Genomic DNA, 23,337 nt, shown 5'->3' with positions numbered 1-23,337 from the left:
TGGCCTCAATGAGTTTTACATCTCATTGTAGTTGTCGCAAAAATCCTCTTTGATCTCAATATCAAAATTAAGTTTAGGAAGATATGGCCTGGATTGATTGAAAAAAAAAAAAAAAAAAAAAAAAATTGTCAGAATTTTTCTGATGATTATTCAATTTATTTGGCCTGAACTTCATTTGATAATTTTCACTAGACTAAAGCATATTTGGTATGTCTGACCATTGTTACTCTGTCCCCATTTTTGCATGCTAGGGGTAGTTCAGGCATCCTAGGTCAGCCACCTGCAAAAATCAAATATATTTTCTTCCCCTCTCTATCCTCACCCAAGAAGAAAAGCTATTAGACAAGAGTAGACCACCGGCAGCTCGAGTTAGAAAGAAGAAGCGTCATCTCCCGACTGATCCTTTTGCTCGAGTCGACCATCGAATCAAGCTAGGAACATCCTTGGTGTCCCACCATCTCCTTGCACGCTGAATTTGCCAGTCTAACTTTGTTGTTTGAGTCTGATATGACTGCCGGTAAGGCTTCGGACTTGACCTCCTCAACTTCACCTGGCTTTAGACTCGAACAACAATTCGGACAGTAGGGATTTGAACCACTGGGTCAAACTTGGGTCTTCATTGATGTAGCCATATTGGTTGTGTTCCATATATATTAATTATGAATTATGCATGTCAGAATCTAATTATTACGAACATGACATTCAAAGGTTTCAATCAAAAAATTAAACCGAAGTTGAATGTAAGAACGTAGTTATTGCATACCTGATCACATTTTTAAACTATAAGAAACTTATAGCATATCGATATAACTATGTGGACTGCTTTTACATTTTTTCTGACCAAAAATAAAAAATTGAAACTAATTTCAAACATATATCCGTAGACACCCAATACTTTTTTGACTAATTGAAGAGAATTGCCAAGACCCGGATTCTTTGGCGTTGGAATGAATTCTTTTCAAACAAAACAAAAGTACTCCCTTTCTTTTTCCCTTGGACTTGCTTAGTCAAAAAAGACACCAAAGAAACGGTCGTACAGAAGAAGACTCTCACATAAAACTTCTTTGCAAAGATTGGAGAAACGACCATTTCATAGGATAGTAAAAACTGTCTCAATTTCCATAAACCTTTACTATGGTTCTTGTTAGAAACTAAAACTCAACTAGCTAAGAAAAGCAGTTTTATCTAAACATTTGTCTGAAACCCATCGTTGTCTCTGCATAGATAATATACAAAACAGTGAGTGATATAAGAGGGCCTGACCTGAGCCATAAAGCCAACAACTGTCTCTAGTGCAACCTCATATTTCAGAATCTTTGCTTGTGCTTTCATTTCTACAACAAAATCTAGATAAAAATTCTTTGCTTCGAAAATTTACCAGCAGCAAGCTGTCCACAAAATTTTTTTGATAAGCAAGCTATCCACAAAATTAAACTGCAACAATAAAATAAAAAATAAAAAAAGAAACCATACGATTGAAAAAGAGAAAGATTGCCTCAGGCTAAAAAAACAAGCATTTATGGTGGTACAAACATGATATCAGGAAGTCCTTGGCAACAAACTGCAAGAACAATCCCTCCCCTCCTTTTCCCACACAAAAAACACAATCCTAATCCCCTTCATTCTGACTTTCATCTTTGACAAGCTTGATCATGTCATCAATTCGTAGAATCGTTATGGCTGCTTCAGTTGCAAACTGGCCAATGGAAAATTCAGGAAACAACTTTGAGAGGCTGTTTAGCAATAATCCTATCCTCTTTACAAGTTAGAGCATTTGTATGTTCTAAAATGTTTACCTGAATTATCTTCACTTTGCTCATTGCAGGCTCAATGACTCCAGCTTCTAAGTTGTTCCGAACGGTTCCCTTTAAAAGGTCTAGACCCATGCTGCAATAATTTAAGAGGCGGCCAAACCAATTAAATATGGAGTGACTGATAAAATGAAAATTTCCACGCAAGTAATTTACTTGGGAGCACTCAGGTCAGACCCCAAAAGATCCTAGTTACAAACTCCTCTCTCTCTTGCACACGCGCGCACACACACACACAAACGTTGCTGAACTGTACCGTTTTTTAATTGTAACCCACATTAGAAGAGATGCCATCTTGAAATGAATTTTATTTAGTGTGACTACTTTGAGTGAAGAAGAAAAAGTTTTTTAATTAATCCAAAAAAGAAGAAAAAATTGCAAAGTATGATGGGAGTAATGAAATCATTTGTTGGTTTAATCGAAAATGACACTCACAAAATAGCTCCAAAATAAAATACCTCGATAAATGCTTCTTATCAGCATTGGTTTGTGCTATGGTATGGTAAGCCCGTAATTTTGCAACCAAATCAGTGGCATCCTTAGCGGCATTCACAGCAAGCACCTGAACCAAATACATGTCATTATAGTCTCTACAACAATTCCAATCAGTGGGATGGGGGGTTAAATCATGCGCTCATAGATTATAATAAACCTTTGGTATAATTAACAAAGATTCAGCAAATTCTGCAATTGCCAACTGCTCACGGGATCCTAAAGTTGTAGCAAGGCACTCCAAATACCCAGACAAGGCAGCCTCAACTGCGCCTCCACCCGCTACCACCTGTATTGTAATATGTCATGATGAAGAATATGAATAGTAAAAATGAATTATTTCCACTGGATTCAAGTATTATAGAAAGTGCAAGTTTACCGTATTGGATTCAAGGGTCCTTTTAACAATAGAAAGAGCATCATGCAGAGCTCTCTCCATCTCATCAAGCATATAGTCATTCGCACCTCTGAGGATCAAGGAAACCTAGAGGAAATAAAAAAAAAAAAAAAAAATCAGAAGGTGACTATGCATGAAATAGGAATTCCACAAGGATTTCAAGCATTTGGGTTGCAGAGTTGAGAAGTGTAAATCCAAAAAAGAATAATCAAAATTTTTTAAAAAAATCACCCACCGCACTTGTAGTTTTAGTCCCCTTTATCATAATCACATCGTCATCAGCAACACGCTCCTCCACAACTTCATCTGCATATCCAAGAAGTGATGAATCAAATGATTCATCTCCTTCCATATCAGCAAAAGTTGAGACCTGCCCATCAATTGTACACAATCATAAACAAAATGATATTGGTTAGCCTATTTAAACTACAGAAAAAGTTATCATTAATATGCACTGAAATACAAAAACTTATACATAACAATCATAAGATGGACACACTAGAATTGAAGAAGGAAAGAGCAAAATAAAGATTTCAGAATTCCCTCCCCACACGCTGTTTTACATGAAAGGCCATTGGTCTGAAATCTCTGTATCAATATTCCATATGATTCATTAATTGAAGTGGGCCACTCATACTGGGATTAATGGAGCTAAATTTTAGCATTTATCTACCGAGACACTCATTCTGGTATGAAAGGAGTAACAAATAGCCATGCAATTGAAATACAGCTTAAAAGATTAAAGCATAGTTTTTTTTATAAGTAATTGATATATCCTAAAAGCGTAAGACGCCTTCAGGTACGTAGGAAGTATACAAGAGAAACCATACAGCTAATAAGAGAAAAAAGAACAAGGAAATCATGATACCTAATCACCAATAGATAAACAGAAACAATTGTCTAAAGATATAGAGTATTGAAGAATAAAGATTTAATTTCCTCCAAAGTCCTCTTATAGTCCTCAAAACTTATGTCATTCATTTTCCTTCATAGACACTACAAAAGGCACTATCTTCCACACAGCAGCACTCCAAGTGCTACCAACAATCACCAATAAGCATATAAATTGACTACTCGTCTAAGCATAACCCAAGACAACCCAAATCAACTGAAGAAAACATTTCATATATCACAAGCAACCTCACAATGTAGAAGATAGTTCATCGACTCCCCATTCCTTTTACACATACAACACCTATTAGCCACAATAACATGCCACTTCCCAAGATTGTCTATAGTAAGGATCTTTCCTAGGACCGCTGACCAAGCAAAAAGGTTACCCTCAACGGAATCTTAGTCCGTCAAACACTATTCCAAAGAAAACGAAAGCCATTATTGCAACCCATAACACTGTAAAAAGATTTAACATCAAATAGCCCTCTCTTGGAGGGGCACCCACCACAACTTGTCTTCGCTTTCCCATCACTCCAACTAAATACAACACCCTAAAGGACGAGGAAAAGATATCCATCTCCCAATTATGAGCCGCTCTAGCAAAGCTTACGTCCCACTAAATGGAACTACCAAAAAGCTCCAAGTCAGCCGTGACAAAAGCACCTTTAGTACAAGCAATACCATATAAATCTAGAAAGGCTTTCTTAAGGACCATATACCCACACGAAAATCATGCCAAACTCGAACTTGGGAGCCATCTTCCACCTCAAATTTGGTGACTTGAAAGAAAAAAAAAAAAAAAAAAAAAAAGAAGTCACAACTGAGCACTGTGCTTCTTTCACCACCAAAATGTTTTTTTAAGCTCGGCTGATTCAAAAAATCTAAATCACAATATTTCTAAACCAGAACTATTGCCCTTCATACATCCATGATTGCATTAACTATTGGCCACTGTCAAAAGCAAATAACAGCCTTGAAAAGTGATATCATTAACATAAGCAGGCTAGAAATTTACCAGCGTTGCACCAGTTGCCTTCGCAACATGGCGCATATCCTCTTTCCGAACACGTCTCACAGCAATGGCCCCAGCCTCAACAAAGTACTGAAAGAACATCAAAGAACAATAAAAAATCATAATATGCCCAAGAAATTTAAATCTGCTTGCAAGTGTGATAGTAGGTAAATAATAAAGTAGGAGAACCAGAAAAGAATAATCTAAGAAGATGGCTTGTCAGCCAGAGTTCACCGTAATCAAAGTGAACCCATTTCAAAAGATGGTTCAGCCCACACAACTAACAACATACTGGACCAAAACTAGAAGATAATTTACTCAAAAGACATCAATGTATCGTCATATAAACATTGGCGACCCACTGTCAGGACAGCGACCAATTCAGACACTTCAATAGATCAAGAAAACCTCTATCAAACAAAACGCTAAAATTGTCCTTAGGTACTTCCTTAAATATTTCCTACGTTATATGGATCTCTCAAAGTAATACTTCCAGTTCAATCACGTCATGTGCTATATAAACTTCAATTTTCAGTTTGCAGCATGAAAGAAATAGTAATTCAACATTTTATCCTTCCCACTTCCTAAGATTTGGTGTTTCAGATATCTCCAAACATTACCCAATATTTTCTACATAGCCCCTGTAACATAGTAACAATCACAGGACCAAAACCAAAAGATAACCGACTATTTAAGCAATGCCAACAAAAATATGACTTTGTAACCAGTACACGCAACCAAGTTCAGTTAGGATGATGGCATTGGAGAAAATGCTAATCATCATGCCAGCCAATTCAGTGACCACAAATGAATACTGGCCATGTCGTAGATTGAAAGCAGAATCAAATATCCATAGAAGCTTGCCTTGAGTGCCATGTCATCGATCCCTTTTGTCGTCAGAACAACATTAGCTCCAACTTTCAAAAGTTTTTCAATGCGTTCTTTTGTCATATCAGCTTCTCTGCAAAGGCATGTGTAACATCAATTCCACATAAGCAAAAATGTAGACAAACATTACCTAATGATTTTTGTCTTGATAACCATAAGGAAGAGGTGAATAAAATTGTCACAACACACAGCATAAAGCAAGAACGACTCTTTCAATAGCCGAGAACATGGACCAAAGAAAGGGAAATGCAATCATTTTAGCCTCAGATCTATTAAACTAATGCTACTTGACAAGACACATCTTTTTTATTTATTTTTTAAGTAATCGAAGTACCATTACTTACCAAAAAAAAAAAAGTAATTAAAGTATCATTAAAAGCGAAACCCAGGTACACAAGAAGTGTACATGAGAAACGCCTTAATAGGAGAAAAAAGTACAAAAATATCATTAAAACTAATCACCAAGGGAGCTAAAAATGTAGTTGTCCAAGTATAGAGAGAATAACAAAAGAGAACTTGAACTCCTCCAACGTCCTCTCTCAATCCTCAAAATTTTGATTGTTTCTTTCCCTCTAAAGGCACCACAAAATGAAAGAGGGCACCATTTTCTACACAACAACACTCCGAGAGCCGGCCCCTCCACCAGCTAGCAAACAAATCAACCATCCGACTAGGCATAACCCAGAACAACCCAAAGCGACTGAATAAAGCATTCCATACGGCGTAGACAGCCTCACAATGGAGAAGAAAATGGTCCACCAACTCCTCATTCCTCTTGCACATACAACACCTATCGACCACAATAACTTGTTGCTTCCTCAGATTGTCCATGGTAAGAATCTTTCCTGGGGCTGCCAATCAAGCGAAACGCCACTCTTGAAAGAACCTTGGTCTACCAAATACTCTTCCAAGGAAAATGAAAGTAATCTTTACATGCAAGGACCTTGTAAAAGGAGCTAACATCGAACACCCCTTTGTGTGAAGGGGCCCACCAAAGCTTGTCTTCCCCTTCCCGTCTAACTCTATGAGAATACAACAAAGTGAAGAAAGAACCTAAAACATCCACCTCCTAATCGTGAGCCGATCTAAATAAAGCTTACATTCTACTGAAGGGAACCACTAAAATAATCAAAATGAACTGCAACAGAAGCATCCTTCACACAAGCAATGCTATATAAATTCGGGAATGCTTCCTTAAGGGTCATCCTTCACACAACATGCTTCTAAACGAAGGAAATAAGTATCAATATATTTGAGGCACCCTAGCAGTTTTCATAGTCCACAAGCACATTTGTGCTTTTTTGTCCTACGTGTTCCACTTATAGATCTCTGGTTTTGTGACCATTTCCCTAAGAGCACAACCACGGCACCATCATTGATCTCTAGCATGTACAACTGCAAAGTTCAGCTAAAAACACGTACATTGTGTCAATAGGATCAAGACAAGCAACTCTTCTAATACGTATGACCAAATTAGTAGCTTTATCACTTCCCATCAACAATTCAAGGTGGATTGCCATTAAAGATTATATAACTTGAGTTGTTTCAATTCACCAAGATACCAAGAATTGTTGTAACATCCAGCAATCTTTTCTTCTCTAGCTAATTTTCTTTTCATATATGTTAGAAGAAAATATTTAAATTTCTTCTCCAAATTGCAGCACTAGCAATATGCCTATAACTTTAATACTCTTAGCGTACAAATTTTAAGGAAGCAAAATATTTTTTTTTAAAAAGGCAGTTCGGCATTTGTATTCTTCTCATAACTGATAGTAACATCAACGCAAAACACTAATCTTCACAACCCAACTAAACATAATTATATACTAAGGTCTCAATTAATTGCTTCCCATGAAATCCATTTTCAAGACTAGATGATGTCTAAGAACCAGTAGCATGGCAAACATATATTTTAAGATACTTGTAGATTCATTTTAAAGGGTATTGGAAATAAATTACCTTCCTGTTTTTTCTCCTGACTAATTTATTTGTAAATGGACTCTTATCATCTTTAAAAAAAAAATGGTAAGATCTCCACTTAGATTTATAAAACAACATGTGAGAAGGATTTGGACTAGGTACACAAACACACACAATTTTATTCGAATGTAAGTACGTAAACCATGTTGTGCCTTTACCAGGTTGCTCTAAATAGGTAGTTGGATACTAAATCAATTACTTCAAAGAAAAGAGCATGTGGAAGTGAACTGTAAAACAGTATTGATTGTTCCAATGGTGTGCAAAGCTGATTAGCAATCAAGTAAATTACAACTATTAATATCAAAGAAATACTTTGCTATTATCTGTCACCTTTCACGAATTTTTTCAAGCTCCCTGGGATCAGAGACTAAGACCTGGACGCCCAATTGCATCTTTGTCTTCTGAAGATTAAAGTCAAGACAGGCAATCCTGGCAGGGGCAACCCTCATTGGCATTCCTTGGGCAGCACGACCCATATTTAGAGCATACCCATTCAAAAGATAGCTATCCTTTGCACTTTGGCCATGAGCTTTCAAAATATTAATTCCCTGGAGCATGATAAGAGCAACTAGGGCATTACAAATTTCACATCCACAAATGTTAGCACATCACAAAAACCATGAAAAGGGGCTTGGGCCATATCAGGCTAATGATTCTTCTAGCCAGTAGTTGTAAAAGGAACTTGTAATAAATACTAATACTAAAACAGATATCAAATTTCCTCCAGATTCAAAAAAAAAAAACACAACCCACCTTGATTGGGTATCTGACTTCCCCTCGTGCATTTGTCATTTTAACAGATTGTACAGCATCCACAACCTAGAAATACAAATCAAATATATGTATAAATAAAACACACAAAAGGCTCATCAAAGGCACAACAAGCACAAACGGCTTGGTAACAACGTAGAGAAACAAGTACCAATTTCACTAATATCCAGATTATTGGAATCAAATAGTTCTATATTACTTAACGACAAATAAGCGTACCAGATTTGCAAAGAAGTCACTGTCACCAGCTATCAACTTTGAGGACATGCTTGTCTTGGCACAGTTTATTAGAGAATCTTTTCCAAGCTTTTCAACCTAGACAAATCAAGGAAACAATCTTATCAAGAGTATTATACACCAAATATATTACAGCTGTGTCAAAGCATTGGCATACAGCACAAAATGAATAGGGACCATTTTCTAAGTACGAAGTGTTTAAATTTGTGCTAGGCAATGGTATCAAAGTTCATTCTTGGCATGGAATGTAGTATGGGAGATAGATTGGAGGATTTATTTCCAGATTTGGTTTTGCTAGCTGAGAAAAGGAATGTTTCTATAGGCTCATATTTGTGTATTCAGGATAATAAGGCAAAGATTGGAATTTTCGCTTTGTGAGAGCCATCCAAGATTGAGAGCTAAGAGTCTGTGGATTCCCGGTTTGAGTTTTTGTACTCTAATTATCCTTCAAGTAAAGACACGACAAAATCGGCTGGAGGTCAACTGGCAATGGAAGATGTGATGTAAAATGGTGCTTTGGGAGAGTCCTCCAGCATTATGTTCCCTTGGAAGAGTACTTAGATGTTCATCGAAGACTGTTGTTGTGTGTGTATATCTAGTGAAGAGTTAGTAGAACATTTATTACTACATTGTACAACAGCAATGCAGTTGCGGGCTCTGGTGTTCTCTCTTTTTGGGGTGCACCTGTTGATGACCTAGAATGGTTATTGAGGTACTCATTGCTGAAAAGGGAAATTTGGTAGTCCTACAAGAAGCAAAATTTGAAGTGCAGTCCCTTCACACATTATGTCAATTACATGGGAGAGAATGGAATGATCACACTTTTAATAATGTTGAGTGCCGTTTAAATCCCCTTAAATCTATGTTTTTTCTAAAGATCTTTTTATTGACTCGATGAATACATGAAGCAATTCACAGTGCTCTTTGTTTTCAGATTTTATTGATCCCTTTAATCTTAGATTATAACATTAGGTGATCTTGTACCTATTGTATTATTGTTTTTTAACGAGTTTGCTACTTTTGCAAAGAAAAATAAAAATGATCTTCTAAGGACAAGTCAATCTAATGTAGGGTATTAAAAACTTCTTTCAACAGATCACATATATGTCCTAAAATTTCATGGGAGCAAAAGAACTTAGCAAAGCCTATAATACCACAATTCAATATGTTCATCTTAAGTTGGGGCCACAACATTGCACACCGAACCCTCTCTCCCATTTTTAGCACAAATGATAAAACTGAAAAACTCAGAATATGGTCTTTCATGGCAACTGTATGATCCATACCAAACTGCCATTCATGCCTACTATGGTTATGAACCACATCTGTCATCGTAACACGCAAGCATACGCATCCAGTTCTCAACGGCTATACAAAGAAGAATTCACAGGAGACTTACCTTCACAGCCAATTTTTCCTCCACATATTTGCATGCCTCCCTCATAGCAAGCTGTTCACATCAAGAACATATGCAAATATAGAGAATAATATAAGGCAAATCACCAAGTAACATAGTGTTGAACTTAAAATAAAAACAAAAAGGTGGGGGGGGGGGAGAGAGAGAATCACTCACTCTGTATCCACTGATTATAGACGTAGGGTGAATGTTATTCCTCACCAAATCATTTGCTCTCTGCAGAATTATGATTAAATGATCTGTTAAGTCATCATCCATCAAAACATGAGGAAGTACATAGGTGAAGCCATGTTCAAGTGAGTGGGGGTGACTTCTCCCACTTAAGTTACATAAGCTCGTAAGGATAAGTTAAATTTTTTGTCAAGTTTTCAAAGTTGCCCCACTGGAGAAGATTGTGCCTGCTAAAATTTCATGAAAAGGTGGGATTTTTATAAACTAATTAAAACAGTTTCAATGATTAAACAATTGATTCCATTTGACAAAAAAATAATTTTAAATGGAATGAGCATCAATCAACCATCAATTTAATGATTTACTTTATGCTTCGGTTATAATGATTTGTTTGGTATTACTTTCGATATACTATTTTGCCATTATAAAACTAACTGCTCGGTGGAAATTTACTTCCTACCCATTATTTAAAAAAACATGAACAATGCTCGTCAATGTTATAAAAAACAAAACATTTTAAATTAGTTGTTTTGTTAAGTTGGTTTTCCATTTACTGAGTGAATAATTTGTATTACTAATGTTTTGTTAATTGCCTCCACTGGGGGAAAATTCTGGCTCCAACCCTGAGGGAATTCCTCTATAACCAATATGAAATCTCAAAGGAACACACTAGCTACACGTATCATAGATGTGGCATAAATATGATTCCTCACCATAATATCATTTGCTCTCAGCAAGGATTATGATCAATTAAGTCTATCATTCATCAAAACATAAGGGAATTCCTCTAAAAGGCATAAGAACTTAAATGATCAGACTGCCTACACTTACCTTAAGCAACTCCGCAGCTATGATGACTACCGAAGTTGTTCCATCTCCAACTTCTCTGTCTTGAAGCTCAGCCAACTCCACAAGAACCTACAAACCACAAAAAATAAAATTAAACACGTAACAAAGTGAAAAAATCTGTGGAACAACACACACATACATAACAGTAAAACAAAGCAAAAGGCAAGATGTGACTCTTTATCAACCTTGGCAGCAGGGTGCTCAACTTCCAACATCTTGAGTATTGTAGCACCATCATTAGTAATTGTCACATCACCAATATCATCAACAAGCATCTGAAACAATAAATCAATGAAGAAGCAAGTTAAACCCTTACCATAGAACTACACAGACCAATATAAAGCTTTGGGGAAAAGGTATGTCAGCAATGCCTCTCTGAAATGACATCCAAAAACAAGGTAAGACTTTGACATGCAGATCATCATTTTAACTGTATCACTATAATTATGTTAAATAGTCTTCATGGATTGGTGCCCCTCTCAAATAAAAAACACACAAGTAAACAAATGACCAAAAAGAAAATCCTCTTCTTTCCTTTCACAAACTGTCCTTCTATCTTCAGTCTCCACTGCATTACATGAATTTAACTCCAACACATGCAAGTGTCCAACCTACAACTCAACAAACAAATGCACGTACATAGGAACAACACCCGCCATTGAGAACAAGCAATATGCTCAGTTTCACACCACTTATGCAATACGAAATACATCGCTTTGTTCGTAATCCTACACATTTAAATTCAACAGTCTACAGACTTACACGTGGTGTAACTTTTGCTAATGTTACACCACTCAAAAACTTCAATCTAACTAATATTTTGACAATCCCTCCATTAGGTTACATGTTCTCTGTACCAAACACACACACCACATCTCATCTCAATCAGTTATCATTTATTATCAAGTCCATAAACCCCTGCATTTCGCATATTCTTATAGCATGTAAAACTAAACTTTGAACATTTAGATGAAATAGTCCTTAATCTTTGCGAGCATAGGGATTATAGGAACACCATGTCTAACACTTGGTGATGCCACCAGGAAACCTCTACAATCAACGATTTCAAGCTACTACAAATGCCGCGAACAAAGTAAAGCAAATCCTATCAGGAACAACCAACATTGCAACCACAAAAACAGCTTCAATACCTTGTCGAGTCCAACAGGACCTAGCGAGGATTTCACAATGTTAGCGACCGCTCCGCACGCCATCACTATTCCAAACGCACCACCGTCACAAACCAAACAAAAAAATCGACATTAAATTTACACAAAATCAAGAAAAAAAAAAAGAAAAAGTAAAAGCAGGTTTTTCAGTGGCGGCTGTGAGAGACCGAGAGAGAGAGAGAGTACCGTTTTGAGTGCGAACGTCTTGGCCGGACTGGCGCTCGCCGAGAATATCAGGGCCTGCCATTTAGCGGTTCGCTGAGAGAGTGAGTGTGAGTTAGAGAGAATGAGAAACCCTAGGTTTTAGGTCTTTGGATGAAGAGGAATTAGAAGAAATGGAACTTTCACTGCACAGCTTACTTCAATTGAGAAAGGAGTTTGTAGCGTGATTGTTGTGTTGTAAGAAATAAAGAAGAAGACGGCCCAACCAAAGTCGAGGCAGTGAAGCCCTTTTTCGATGGAGTCCAGGAGGCCCAGCTCAGGTGCATGGGCAGTCTTGGTGGCTTCGGTAGGCAGGCACAGAAAACACGTGGCCCAACTCCTTTTAAGTTTGATTTTGTTTATTTTATTATCGAATTTGAGCTTAATTTTTATATTCCGGATTAATTAGTTAAATTTCCCTCCAAGGACATCCTACAAACTTTAAATGGTACAAAATTTACTCTAAAATCAAAAGTAGTAAAATCCTAAAATCGAAATTATATAGTGAGCTTAGGGGCAATCTTATAAAAACAAAAAAAATAAATAAAAATTACAATACAAAGATTAAAAGTTTGGAAAATGCTTAGAATATTACAAGTTTAACACTACTATTTGTTTACAAACTTATGTGAGACAATCTTCATGAATGCCACGTGGCATAACATAATGAAAACATTAAACAATAAATTTTATAAATAAATTTAAATTTATGATTTAATATGAAAAGTGTCATGTGAACTGTCATATCAATTTATAAAAAGCATTTAACGGCCACTCATATTTTACGACAGTGCTAGTAAACAATTGAGTGGATCGACACCAAGTCAGCAACTTACAAGACAGGTTTTTTATCGCAATATAAATCAATGAAATAAGGATGAGCGGTGCAAAGATTTGAAAGAATATACTTCAACCAAATAAGCTTCCCACCGAAAAGTGTGATGGAACGGTATTCAGCTCCGAGTGACATCGATCTAAAAGACTAAAAGTAAAAACTTAAAAAAATAATTAAAATAATTAAAAATAAAATAAAATAAAAAAGGATGACACGATGGGGACCCCACCACATAGGGAGTTTAATTATGGGAACTTTACGTTAATGGACGCGTGCAGGCGCAATCTAATCAAAAATCAAATTCCTTGCAAAATTACAGATTATCTCTTGTCTTCTTATCCTTAGATTTTTTTTTGGTACTTGATTTGAGTTCATTTTTGGAGTTAATTGGCTGCTTGAGGTAATGCTATATAAAGCTCAGGAGAATCTGTGTTTTGACAATACTTACCATACCATAAAAAGGTGGAGATTTGATTTTCCACTGAGTTTTTTTTTTTTTTTTCTTTCTTTCTCTTTCCCTTGATTAACTTACCTGTGGCATTGGGTTGAAAAGACACCCTCACTGTAGGGAACCCCACTGTGTGTATTATTGGACACGACAGTGGTAATTGTACAAGATTGTTTGTGCACAAAAGTCTCATCTTACGTTTTGGTTTTTAATATAATATTATATGAAACCTTATCTTCATTCGTGATTTCAAAGTCAATGATAGAATCTACGTTTTTTTTAATATACTTCTTTGTTGTTCTAAACAATTAATACAAAAAAAATTGGGACCGTATATATCTATCCTTATGAATTGACAGATGGTTTGTACATATATAGCTCTCTCAAAAGTCAAAACTATCATTTTTAATATTTGACCCCTCAAATAAATTTTTTTGAATTATCTTTATACAGTGAATAGATGAATTAAGTAAATTTAATGGTCGATATATTAAATTTATAAAAAAATATGGTTAAAATATGATTGTGTAACCTACCTCTCAAATTATCACTTATTTTCTATTGACTCCCTTTATTAGTTTTTTACATTAAAACACGAAGGGAAACTTGTGCACGTAACTCTCACCCGCAAATGTTTTGTTCAATTATCTAATTACCCTTCAATAATTTTATTTTTTATTTATTTTTAAAAAAAAACAAAGGGTCAAGGAGGTGGTTCACACACTCTTAAAATTATTTCGAAAATGGCCGAACTAATTTTAGAGTTGTAGGGATGATCAGCCGCCCTCATTTGTATTTTTTTGAGATGATTGAGCCATTCTATTGACTTGACCAGGTGATTTGATTACCTTTAAAACCTTATCTATACATTATTATGATCTTAATGATTTCAAAGTCAATGACTCAATCTACGTTTTATCTATACTCCCTTCAAGTTTTAAACAACTACTACAAAAATCTATTGTTCCTTGAATTGATAGGTCATTTGTAAATAGCTCTCAAAACTAATTTTTGTGATTTTTTTTTTTTAAAAAAAAAATTATTGATAACCAGTGTATCTAGAGTTTCAAAGACACCATGTAAATACCTTTCTCCACACAGGTTAGGTAAAGTTGAGGTTTCTGCTCGCAGGCGTGTCCCAATAAATTGTTTGTACTTAAAAATGGTTGAACCTTATACCCGATACTTCATAAGATACCAACGTCAAGTAATTTACCAATCAAACCAGCTCTAGCTTCTTGACGTTATCATTTATGATACTTAATTCTCTTAAATTATCATTTCTTTTCCATGGACACACTTTATTAGTGTTTAGCATTAAAATAAATGGAAACTTATGCATTGACGTTAACGTACAAATATTTTACTCGAAATATTTAAAAAGAAAAAAAGTTGAGGTGGTAGTTCGGCCACCTCGAGATCCTTCGTAAGATTCACTTTGTCAATGATAAGCAGGTTCCACGATGAATTTGTGGAATGCCACCTGTGTGCAGGAGAGGAGAAGAAGCTGGTCACATGTATAATTAAATATCCCACTCCCACCTTATCCAAGTAGGGCAAATCTAGGCAAAAATCGAATATGTGCAAAAAGGTCACCTCCTAACATAAGACCCCACATTGGAGTGGGGAGTTAGCTTCTACGCGCATGCATGGAAAAAGAAAACCTACACTTTCTTTATCTAAATCTATCATCTCCTCATGGAAATGATAACGAGAGGAAAAATAATTATTTTCGGTTTAAATGAATTAGAAAATATTCAGTTAGTTATAATAAAAGTGTATTTTTATTATTTTTATTTTTTGAAATGACAAAAATACTCTTTCAGTACAATTATCATCCATTGAAATGATAAAAATATCCTTACACTACAGGATATTCTCCAGTTCAAATAAAATGGAAATGATCTTTATTCCTACGAGATGAGGATATATTTTGACAATATGAGAAAATTAAATCTGATTTTTTATTATATATATATATATAATTAATTAATAGTGGAGATGATTATGTCGAAAACGATCAAAAATAATCTCCCAGGTAATGATACAAGGGAAATCATTCCTCCTCTCCCCCCTTCCTTTTCAGGTGGGTTGGGATTCAATAAAAACCATATTTTAATACGAAAAGTAAACGCACTCCTTTAACATTTGCTCAGTTTATAACAATAGCCACGTTTTTTTTTTCTTCCTTTTTTTTTTTTTTTTTTTTTTTTTTTTTTGCCCTTTTCCAGAAATGTGGAAAAATCTCAAGAACTTGGACCATAATTTCCTTCAAATAAATAGATAACATGTTTCTTCCACTTTTTTTCCAAAAAAAAATATTTTAAGCAAGTACAAGGAACAAGGAAGGGGAATAAAAACATCAAAGACAACCGCAAGATGGGTGGGAAAGCCCAACAAAGTTTCTAGCTCAACAATTAAATGAATGGGTTCTGAACCTATTCATTTACTTGGAATAGGTTAAATGAATAGGCCAACACATTTGATTACTGACTCATTGACCAATAAATAGTTGCCTAAAATACCTGTTTGTAGGGACAATTCAAAGACGAATATGTCTTAAATAATCTTTACTGTAATAATTAATAAGCAAACTTGAGAACCACGACAACTACAAGGAAGCGAGCACTTGTAGTGGCTAGACCGAAGTGGCCAAATAGGAAAGCACCATTGTGATGTCTGATAAACGACGTACTCGATCAGTGATGAAAGGGTAGAGGAGTGAGGACACTGGATTTGGATCTATAACTAGATTAGGATGTCTCCATATACAAAAGTAAGGTACCAACCATGCATGGAGATCAATAAGAGAATGAGTAGAGGAGCCAAGAAATTGTCATGAGAAAAAAAAAAAAAAAAAAAAAAAGGCGGGGGACGATGCTTGCAAAACACACTCGGTGTTGGATGAGGTTGACTACAAGTGGAGGAAAGGCCAATGAAGACAATGAGGTGGTGCTTTGGTGGCGGAGGAAGCAAATATATACAAGGTAGATTTGCTTTCAAGTTGCAAAACTCTTCCCTTCTCTCCGATTGGCGCTCACTATGAGTAATCAATGCACTCATAAGGAGATAAAACTCACTAGAGAGGGGGAGATCGAGAGACGAGCATTTTGGAAACTCTTATCTTCTTTCTTATACTGGAGCGGACCTAGGTGGTCTCCCAAAATTTTAAAACCCTCACCTAATTTTTTTTTTTTTTTTTAAATATACCCTTAAAATCATGTTTTTTTGCGCCCCCCCCCCCCCCCCCCCGCCCAATTTAAAAAATATATATATATAGTTTTGCCCCTCCCCCAAAACTAAAAGTCTAATTCCGCCCCTGTTCTTATATATATATTAATTATGGTTCAATCATAAGAAAAAAATGGAACAAATTTAGGAAATGACACCATATGACAGAATTTGATTTGAGCATCCCATATATATTTGGAAACACATGAATGCATTCACACATTAGGTCTTACTTATGATTAACTAAATTGGAAACCTAGATTCTCTATGGAATCTATCAAAATTAATGCTCAATTAAGTCAACCAACTGTAAACTGAGTTAATTACCACATATATAATATGATGTAATTAACTTTTGTTTTCAACTAATGAATTTGGTTTGCTCCATATTTCTTTTTAAGAGTTACCATTAATTCACTCCAATCAAACTTTTGTTTTAATCAAATAACCAGTACAATTAATATAATCAAGTTTACAGCATGTAAAATCCATATTAGTTGCCCAGGAAAAAAAAAAAAAAGGCCATATATATTAGTTTTACGTCTCTCTCTCTCTGTCTCCGTCTCTGTCTGTGTCTCTCTGTCAGCTACCACTATAATCTAGACAACGTTGAGAATATGGGTGCTAAACTACATGGAGCATAAAGAAAGAATCAAAAAGTGTAGATAAGATAAGACCAATGACTCATCAAACCAATTAAAGCCCTATACAAACCTTTGCCTCCACAAGCAATTGTAGTGTACGAATATATATATATATATATATATATATATATATATATAATGAAAACCTTTCTTTCTCAAAGGGTTGTTTTCACAATGAATATGCCATGGCTGGCAGGGGGGGGGGGGGGGGGGGGGGGCCGGTGGCCCAGTCTCTGACTTATCTGCAAACTGTCTAAAATGGCATCCGCACAAGTCTTTTTATCTCTCATTAACAAGACCCTATCAGGTATAGGAGTTATGAAGACAAACAAAGTTGGGTTGATTTAATCTGTCCAAATATCTCGTCAGTAGTACTACTCATGTCCGGGTCCCGGCACAAAGGTTCTCTCACTAGGTTTTTTTCCCCATAATTTTCGGAAACAAGTCCACGAAGACAAGTGCTAGCTACAATATATGTCATTTGGGGTTTTGATCTAATACTCATCCAAATTCGACACTTCCCGACTCTTTACATCATTCTTAAAACCTTATTAAAAAAAAAAAAATAGAAGAAATATGGTATTAATTAATTAATTAATTATATTTTGTTGTATTGTCTTATGAATGTTTTCACTAGATTTTCCTAGGGATGGTACTTGTAAATCTCTGTGCCATTATCCATATACATGTCACGACTTGGAAAGCCACCCTTTTATTAAATCTCTTTGCTATGTATTTTTTCTTGCCATCTTTGATGTATATACTTAACGAGCGACAGGTAATAGTGGCATATATTATATATATGGCCTTTGCCTAGCTAGCAATATATATACCAAAAATAGTTGTTAGTTTAGCTTTTGAAAAAGTACAACTTTATCTATTGCTTTTTTACTATACACTTCAACGGATTTTATAGTTTACAGTTTACTTCCTTTTAAATATTATTTATCATTTTTTTTATTATATATTTTTGCCAACACTCAATCAAAGTGAAAATAAACATATATATGAAATCAATCATAAAATCTAAAAGTTTACCAAAGCAATAAAAATGTCAAACGAAATGAAAATTTCTTAAAAAAAAAAAAAAAAAAAAAACTAAAACATACATTTAGACTAATTAATTTCCCAGAGAGTACTGCTTCCAGAGTTTCAAAGACAAAGGTATCCCTCGAGAATGACAGAGAAGAGAGAAGAAGAGAAAGTGGGAGAGAAAGAGAAGAAGAGGAAAAAATATTTTGGATGCTAAGAATGGTGTTTAATTCGGTGGAGTCTTGGAGATGAACCAAAGAGAAAGAAAACGAGGGAGAGAGAAAGAAGAGAGTAAAATAAGAAAATGAAACCCTTGGAAATGATATTATATTACTTAGAGTTGCTACAGTAAACTTTCAACTGTAGCAATTATAGAGAAAAATGCTATTTTACAATGACTGTTGGAGCAATTGTAGATGCTCTAAAGAAGCTAAGGCTACACAAAAATTTAAAAAATAATAATAATAATAATAAAAAATAAAAAAGGTTTGTAGGAGCTGTTGTTTAGCAGCTTTTAATTGCATGCACCAACAAGAAAAAGGAAAAAGAAAGAAAGAAAATGGAGATTAAAGCATAAACTGTAGAGCTTTTGCTCTTTAATTAGTATTGATTAATAAAAGTAGAAATCATGAAGAATTGTTCATGAAAACCCGCACATAACATTGTCCCATTGGCTTTAACTAAAAAAAAAAAGTAGTGAAAAGTTTGGAGCTAGCTAGCTAGCTAGCGTGAAGAGAGAGAGGCGTGGGGATGCAGTCTTTGTCAAAGATAGGGAAAAATAGAAAAGAGATGAGGAGCAATGTGTCGGGGTTGTCAATGGTGTGGCCAATGAGTAAGCATGGATGCGGCAACAGGAAAAAAAAAATGGGCCATGCAGTATATTTAATTTCCGGAGTGTGAAGGCAACCTCCATTGAATCAGATTCCTCTCTGACCCTACTCACTACTCAATTAGCAGTAGATCGATCGATATCGATGGAGAGAGAGAGAGATTCCATGTGAAACAAACCTTCACGCCCACCTACAGTATCCACCATTCCCAAACAAACAAACACACGCAATTTGATCATCTTCGACAGGGACATTCACATATTACTATGATTCTCCCATTGAACTGCGATGCATGGCGCCCGCCGGCCCCTAGCCTCTATCTGCTGCTCGTGCATGCATTTTTTGTTTTTGGAGTGTAATCATCAATGTATATATATATATATTCCTGCTCCGCACTATAATATGTCATTCTTTTAGCATCATCTTCTACGTCGGCGCTGCCATCATGGCCAAGCCACCCGATAACACCACCGTCCTCGTCGCCGTCATCATCATCATCATCCAACTTTTTTTTTTTTTTTCATCATCCACTTCGTGCGCTAACAATAATGATGATCACCTTGTCCATGCTCAGAAGAAAAAAGGAAAGAAAAAAAAGGCCATCTACTTTTTTTTTTTTTTTTTACATGTCCACACAAGAGGGGGGATTTGAACTAGTGACTTCCGCTTCATAAGGCGTGGTCCCCAGCCGATTAAGCTACCCCTTGGGGACAAGGCAATCTACTTTTCAACGGCTTTAGAATTTTCCCAAAGAAATCCCATTAATTGGTATGAATTAATTACGTGTTATTTTTATAATTTTTTTTTCACATGTTTTTCTCCATTTGTTACGTTTATCTACTTTAATTCTAAACTGACAATAATGCCAATGATTTTATAAAAGAAAATAGAAGGTTTTGTAGGGAAAATTACACTTACTCCTATGCAGCAGGGGCTGAACTCGGTAAGGCTTTAGTCCCTCCAAAATTTTTAAAATTACCCCTAAATTTTATGCTTTTTATGTAATAAGTCCCTCCAAAATTTTAAAATTACTCTTGAATTTTAAACTTTTTTTAATTATGTCCCCCACACTACAGTCCGCCCCTGCTCTTCTAAATTCAATCTATTATTAAATTTGCTATGTTTTTTCAAATTTTTTAATTTGGCTAATGTACTCCTATACCCTTGGGGTTTGCAATATCTCCTTGTTGCCACCAAAAATAGCAAAAATACCATGCATAAGATAATTTTATTTTTTTTAAAAAAAAAAAAAAAAAGGAAAAAAAAAATCTAGGGAAAAGAAGGCATAACTTAGGTCTATTCTGTGTTTTTTTTTTATTTCATTTTTTTTGTCGTTTCTATGCATAATATTTTTGTTATTTTGGGTGTAGATTGAGATGTTGCAATTCCAGTAGAGGATTGGTAATTTGGTAGGATATATTAACCAAAATGAATGATTTGGGGGACATTGTACATTGGGTAGTAAATTGAAGGGATACATGTAGTTTTTTTCTTATTTTTACTTTAAATAATTTAGATTTTACGACCTTAAGAGTTGTACAAAGAACATTTTTCTTATGAATTGAATCCCCCAAAACTATTTTATGGTGTTCAATGATAATTGTACATTGTATTTGTAAGTCTTACTATAGCCTCACTAAACCCGGAACCCATACTTCACACCTCTCTCAACAAGGACCGGTTGAGTCATGGGCTTCGTCTAAGAGATTGGTCCCAAAAGACAGTTTGCACTTAATGGGTTTCAAATTTGAGACTATAAAGAACAGTCAAAGTCCCAGAATTCCACCAACTGGGCCAACCCCTTAAGGTTAAATGTTAGTTTTTTTTTTTTTTACTAAAAGTAATTCAAATTATTCCTTTTTACAACCACAAAAACAAAAAAACAAAAGGAAAGAAAATCCAATTATTCCTTTATTTGAAATGAGGGTCCCGACTCCCAAGTACAACAAATTAATGGCATCACTGTCAAGGGTGTCACTCTTATAAGCCTGTAAAAATACATACTTTGCTAGAAAAGAAAAGGGAATGTTATGCTTTTTCTCAGGTGCATGGATGGAGGTCGGCAACATTGCAATTTGCAAAGTGGGTGATATTTCTTTCATCTTTGTTTTGTATCAAAAGAAGGTGGCTACGGGGGATCGTAGGGAATAGATAGCGATGTACAAGATTTCCAATTAAAGGAGGCCGTGCAAAATTGTTGGATGACACTATTCTCTACAGTCTACAATTCTGTCTTTTTTTACCTTTACTTTTTGACAGTGTCTACAATTCAGATACCTATTGTGCTTTTTCTCTAAAAAAATGTTTTTTTTTTTTTTTTTTAACATGTTTCGTACAAGGAAAAGGAAAAAATGAGAGATATTTAAACTACTGATATCCGCTTCATGAGGCGTGGTTTGTAACTGATTTTTTTTATTTGACATGTCCGCACAAGAGGGGGAAGGGAGATTCGAACTAGTGATCTCAGCTTTATGAGGCGTAGTCCTAGCCGATTGAACTACATCTTGGAGACGGTTTGTAATTGATTAATCTACCACTTTTGTACTTAAAAAGGGGGAAGGGGGGGGGGGGGGGGGGAGGGAGGTTGAATATGTTAGAAAATTGCAAATTTCATTCTAAACGTTTTTATGCAAATCCTGCCCAATTGTTATAAGTGTACTTGTAAATATTGAGTCTCACATAAATAAAATATAAAAAAAAAGAATAGTTAATATATCTAAGTGGATCCAAACCCATTAGCTTAGGCTTTTGGACTAGTGTGGTATTCAAATTGCAAATTTCATTCTAAACGTTTTTATGCAAATCCTGCCCAATTGTTATAAGTGTACTTGTAAATATTGAGTCTCACATAAATAAAATATAAAAAAAAAAGAATAGTTAATATATCTAAGTGGATCCAAACCCATTAGCTTAGGCTTTTGGACTAGTGTGGTATTCAAATTTATATATTAATGTACTTTAAGTAAAAACTCAATAGTAGTTAATATATTTAAGTGGACCAAAACCCATTAGCTTAGGCTTTTTTTTTTTTTTTTACATGTCCGCACAAGAGGGGAGAGGGGGATTCGAACTAGTAACATCCGCTGCATTAGGCGTGGTCTTAGTCGATTGATCTACCTCTTGAGGACCATTAGCTTAGGCTTTTGGACTAATGTGATGTTCAAATTTATATATTAATATACTTTTGAAGTAAAAACTCATTTATCTCCCTAACGCTAACAGACCCAATTTTAGTGTTATATCTTGACCACATATTTGAAGTATATGCATTAATGAATGGGGTTCATGGAGGAAGTTTTTTGTTGCTGTTGCAGATAACGTACATCAATTCCCTTATAGTTTAATGATACTTTTACTCTATTAAAGGTTGTGAATAATGGCCAAAAAAAAAAAAAAAAAAAAAGGAAGTTAAATGTTGGGCTTGAATTTGGCTCGTATGCCAAACAAAAGAGGGCTTAATCACCCAAGTATGTACATAGTCTATGACTTTCAAAACACAACAAGTCTTTTAAAAGCCAGCATTTGTCAACATAAAAAACCCTATTCTTTTGTTTATTTATCAGTGACATTATCATTGAATTTTGACGGCAACAATTATTGTTAAAAGAGATTTTTTAACAATGAACAGGAGATTTAATTTACATAATATTCAATACTATTAACAATGAAGAAATCATGCAACAATTTCAAAATATAAAAAATTTGCCAAGGATAACTTAATAAATTAACGCTAGGCATGAAAAAATAAATTGTAAATTGCTCTATATTGTTAAGTAAACATTGACTCTCGTGATGAGAATCCTTGTACGTAATTAGTGTTAAACATATTGGATTCTACTAATATTTTGATGATCAGGTCCGAAGAAGTGTCTACCGTTTCGACTGTCTTTTTTATTCTTTTTTTTTAAAAAAAAAGAAACAAGGAGTTGCGAAGAGTAGAGCCAGCGTGACAGCCATCGTAGTTGAAGGGGTGACGGGCAATAGTGATCACATTCCAATACTACCATCCCAGTGGACCCTGTCCTCTG

At 35.1% G+C, this 23,337-nt stretch overlaps 1 protein-coding gene across 1 annotated transcript; it reads right to left on the bottom strand.

Moving 5' to 3' along the window:
• Positions 1-1,347: 1,347 nt before the first annotated feature.
• Positions 1,348-12,463, bottom strand: LOC132190058 (T-complex protein 1 subunit alpha). Its single transcript, XM_059604940.2, has 17 exons — positions 12,275-12,463; positions 12,071-12,135; positions 11,105-11,194; positions 10,902-10,988; positions 10,056-10,115; positions 9,882-9,932; positions 8,465-8,560; positions 8,228-8,293; positions 7,805-8,022; positions 5,471-5,567; positions 4,610-4,696; positions 2,936-3,070; positions 2,683-2,787; positions 2,464-2,592; positions 2,270-2,373; positions 1,797-1,887; positions 1,348-1,696 (listed from the first exon to the last, which is right to left on the bottom strand). The coding sequence occupies exons 1-17, from the start codon at positions 12,333-12,335 to the stop codon at positions 1,610-1,612; spliced, it is 1,629 nt and encodes a 542-aa protein (XP_059460923.1). The 5' UTR covers positions 12,336-12,463; the 3' UTR covers positions 1,348-1,609.
• Between the last annotated feature and the right edge of the window lie 10,874 nt (positions 12,464-23,337).

The sequence above is a fragment of the Corylus avellana genome, chromosome 9, assembly GCF_965113065.1.
Source record: "Corylus avellana chromosome 9, dhCorAvel1.hap1.2, whole genome shotgun sequence".
In the NCBI taxonomy this organism is placed as follows: Eukaryota; Viridiplantae; Streptophyta; class Magnoliopsida; order Fagales; family Betulaceae; genus Corylus; species Corylus avellana.
The sequence above is the reverse complement of the archived record's forward strand: the minus strand, read 5'-3'. Positions and strand labels throughout refer to the sequence as shown.

Bases quoted from the DNA above. Each gene is read 5' to 3' on its own strand.
- LOC132190058 (XM_059604940.2), bottom strand. From the start codon at position 12,335: ATGGCAGGCCCTGATATTCTCGGCGAGCGCCAGTCCGGCCAAGACGTT. The intron at 10,989-11,104 runs GTTGATAAAGAG...TGTGGTTTGTAG, and splicing joins TTGAGCACCCTGCTGCCAAG to GTTCTTGTGGAGTTGGCTGA. The intron at 2,374-2,463 runs GTTTATTATAAT...TATTTGGTTCAG, and splicing joins CTTTGTTAATTATACCAAAG to GTGCTTGCTGTGAATGCCGC.